The 4071-nt window shown below is 57.2% G+C and overlaps 1 protein-coding gene across 1 annotated transcript; it reads right to left on the bottom strand.

Moving 5' to 3' along the window:
* Nucleotides 1–2822: 2822 nt before the first annotated feature.
* On the bottom strand, nt 2823–3113 carry LOC135192705 (keratin-associated protein 17-1-like). The gene has a single exon (XM_064176017.1). The coding sequence runs from the start codon at nt 3111–3113 to the stop codon at nt 2823–2825; it is 291 nt and encodes a 96-aa protein (XP_064032087.1).
* Nucleotides 3114–4071: the final 958 nt, after the last annotated feature.

Genomic DNA, 4071 nt, shown 5'->3' with positions numbered 1-4071 from the left:
CAGCTCCACCGCCTCGGTCTGGTGCTGATCGCAGCTGGAGAGCACTGAGCCGAAAGGGGAGGGAAGGATCCCACGGACCTGATCACACCTAAATCCTCTGGGAATGTCCTGAGTTTTGCTCCTCCTGGACTCCCCCTGGACTGTGCACTGGAGAGGCCACACCTCAAATCCTGGGGTCAGGTTTGGGTCTCTCACTCCCAGAAGGACACTGAGGAGCTGGAGCAGGGCCAGAGAAGGGCAACAAAGCTGGGGAATGGTCTGGTGAAGAGGGCTGGGGAGGGGCAGCTGAGGGAGCTGAGGGTGGTGAGGCTGGAGCAGAGGAGACTGAGGGGAGACCTTCTGGGTCTCTACAGCTCCCTGGGAGGAGTCCCCTGGCCTGGTGGACAGCTCTTCCTTAGCAGCCACCTGCCGAGTGCCACTGCTGGCTCATTCCTCCTCAAACCATCTGAAATACAACGGGATGGCAAAGGCAGGGAGAAGACAAGCCCTTAAGAGTTGTTTTCCTGCCAGGCAGTTGTTGCCAGCTGTGCCAAGAAGGCCCAGAAGCAGCTGGGAATCTTATTTTTGGAAAGGGGAAGACCTGCCCTGGGAGCTGCTCCAGGATTAGTAGGGTGCATAATTATGTGGTTAACTTTCAGCCCATGAGTAAAGGTGGAGCAGCTGCACCAGCAGAGCTCTGCCAGCCTGTGCCAGCTGCAGTTCTGCCACAGGTAGAAGGTCTCCTATGTTCCAAGTCATAGAACCATAGAATCAGTCAGGGTTGGAAGGGACCACCAGGACCAGCCAGTGCCAACCCCCTGCCATGGCAGGGACACCTCACACCAGATCAGGCTGCCCACAGCCTCATCCAGCCTGGCCTGAAACACCTCCAGGGATGAGGCTTCCACCACCCTCCTGCTGAAGAACTTCTTCACCTCCAGTCTGACTCTCCCCATTTCCAGCTTGGTTCCATCCCCCCCAGTCCTATCACTGCCTGACAGCCTAAAAAGTCCCTCCCCAGCTCTCTTGCAGCCCCCTGCAGACACTGCAAGGTCACAATGAGGTCACCTGGGAGCCTTCTCCTCTCCAGCCTGCACAGCCCCAACTGCCTCAGCCTCTCCTCATAGGAGAGATTCCTCTCTGTCTCCCCTGCATCTCCCTTCCAACACTGGAAGGCTGCTCTGAGGTCTCCCTGAAGCCTTCTTCAGACTGAACCACCCCAACTCTCCAGCCTGTTCTCACAGCAGAGGTGCTCCAGCCCCTGGACCATCATGCTCTCAGTTTCTGGAAGACAGCAGCACTCAGCCAGCACTTCTGGGCACTTCTGGGCTTTGTGGCTGCCCACCTTAAGGTGCCTCAGAAAGGGAGTTTGTAATGGCTGGAGTCAAAGCAACCAACCCAGCCTTGCCCATCCAACCTTCCCAAACCATTCCTACAGCAAAAGCTGGTGCAGGGACTCAGCTGCCTCTGCCCCTCTGAGCAACTCCAGATACTGAGCATCATGACACACTCAGGAATCATCTCAGCAGGGCAACCATTCCCTACTGCCAGGGCCATGCCACACCACTCAGTGACACAATTCCCTTTAATTACAAGCTGAGGAGAAGTGTCTCAGCCCCTTGTGTAACTCTGGCACCTTGCAGCACCCCTGCCCCCTCCTGGGGCTCTGCATGTGCTGGGCAGGAGGTTTCTAGAAAGGCTTGCTGGGGGGCTTGTGGCAACATGTGGAGATCCCTGCCCCAGGAGCGGTGCCTTGAGGCCAGATGGCACTAAAGAAGAGGTTTCTGCCTCAGTGTGGCTGCCTTTGCCCTTCCCTTGTGGCCAAGAAGGTCGATGGGCTCCTGGGTGCCGTCAGAAGAGTGTGTGCAGCAGGGCAAAGGAAGTTCTCCTGCCCCTCTGCCCTGCCCTGCTGAAGACACCTCTGGAGTGCTGAGGCCAGGTCTGTGCTCTCCAGCTGCAGAGGGACTGGGAGCTGCTGGGGAGTCCAGAGCAGCTCTGTGAGGAGCAAAGGCTGAGAGCCTGGAGGAGAGCAGCCCCAGGGGGATCTGATCCATGCATTTACAGATCTAAAGGTCACAAGGATGGGCTTGGACTCTCTTGATGGTGCCCAGTACCAGGGAGCAATGGGCACAAACTGGAGTCCAGGAGTTTCCACTTGAACTTAAGGAGGAACTTGTTTGGGGTGAGGGTGCTGGAGGCCTGAAGCAGCTGCCCAGAGAGGTTCTGGAGTCTCCTTCTCTGGAGAGCTTCCAAACCCACCTAGATGTGTCCCAGTGCAGCCTGATCCAGGCAAACCTGTTCTGGCAGGGGGGTTGGACTGGATGGTCTCCAGCCCCACCACCCTGTGTGTTGTGATGCCCACAGAAGGCCTTGAGGCCTTGAGCAATGCAGCCCTGGGGAGTTGGTGGGTGATTTGTGTCTCCAGCTCTGTGGGAAGGCAGCGTGGGGCAGAGATGCTTGCACTGAGAGACCTGAGATGGCCTCCTGAAAATGTCATCTTTTGAGTCTCCATTCTCCCTCTTTTCCCTTGGGGTCACTGGTCAGATCATGGCAGTGCCAGCCCCAGGTGTCTGGGCAACTCCAGGGTTGCTAAAGAAGCAGGAGGTGTCCTCTGTTGTGACATGAAGTAGGGCAGAAAGAAAAACCCTGGGCACAGAACTCTGCTGAATGATGAATTTTAATGGCTCAGAGATTGACAGAGCAAAGCACAGCTGCTTTGAGCACCTAGCTTGGCACAGGGCTCACCAGGGCAGGGAGAGGGCACATTTCCTCCGGGGAGTATTAGGAAACTGCAAAGCCTTCAGTGCAGGATCAAGGACATGGCTCTGGGCATCGTGTCCTGATCACTTCATCCTTGAGGACACTTGGCAGATCTGCTGCTGGCAATCCTCTGCACGTCCATGGCAGCATCCCGCACTGCTGCCATGGCATCCAGATCCAGCAATTCCCCTGTGGCATCGAGATTCACCACTGCTGCCATGGCATCCAGATCCAGCACTTCCCCTGTGGCATCCAGACCCACCTCTGCTGCCATGGCATCCAGCTGAGCCTGTGTTGCCACAGCAGCTGTTGGTGCAGTGGCATGAGGCCAGCTCCTGCTGGGGGCTCTGCTCTCTGTCCTGGCGGGAGCACATCCTTGCAGACCTGCTGGGAAGCCTGAGTGGGGGCAAAGGCAAGAGGTGCTCTGGGGGCTGGCAGTGACAGATGCCTGCTCAGGTGGAACTGAGAACTTAAGGATCAGTTCCCATCCTAAGCCAGGTCCTGGCAGAAAGGAGAAGAATTAGTAGTGCAGGTCTGCCTGTGAGAGGACTTTGTGCTATCTTCTGAGCAGGGGGAGAAGAGAAGGCTCCAAGGGGACATAGAGCTGCCTGAAGGGATCCTAGAGGTAGGCTGCAGAGGGGCTTCTCGTGAAGGTGTCTGAGAGAGGCCAATGGGGACTGGATTGGAGCTGAGGCAGAGCAGGGTTAGGCTGCAGCTGAGGAAGAAGTTCTGCAGCACATGGTGGGGAGAGTCTGGAGCAGGCTGCCCAGGGAGACTGTGTCTGGCTCCTGCCTAGGGGTGTTCAAGGCCAGGCTGGATGAGGCCCTGAGCAGCTGAGTCTAGCTTAGAGCTGTCCCTGCCATGACAGGGGGCTGGAGCAGATGAGCTCTGAGCTCCCTTCCACCCTGAGCCGTCCCAGGGCTCTCTGATTTCTGTCCTTTCTCTCCTATGCTTAGCAGATGTACAGGGTGGAAGCTAAAGCACTTTGCCATGAGTTGGTGGCCAGGCAGAGCCCAAAGCTAGACGTAAGGAGCCCTGAGCTCAGCTGCTTGGAGCAGGCAGTGTTAGGCTCTGCTGGCTGCTCTCTGTGGTTTCTGCGTGGATGTGGACAGAGAAGACAACCTGGGCAAAGAGCAGAGCAGCTGCCAGCAGAGGCAGACACAGAGACCCCCGGAGCAGGGAAAAGCTGGTGAGAAGAAGCTGGATCAAGGTGGACTTACCTTGCTCAGCTGGAGCTCAGGAGGAAATGTGGAGCTGGGACAATGAGGGTGAGCTGGGTGAGGACCTTTTATAGGCCTCCGAGTGCTGTCGCTCCGGAAACGAGAGGAGGTC

This window comes from Pogoniulus pusillus, chromosome 43 (genome assembly GCF_015220805.1).
Source record: "Pogoniulus pusillus isolate bPogPus1 chromosome 43, bPogPus1.pri, whole genome shotgun sequence".
In the NCBI taxonomy this organism is placed as follows: domain Eukaryota; kingdom Metazoa; phylum Chordata; class Aves; order Piciformes; family Lybiidae; genus Pogoniulus; species Pogoniulus pusillus.
This window is presented reverse-complemented; position numbering and strand designations above follow the sequence as displayed.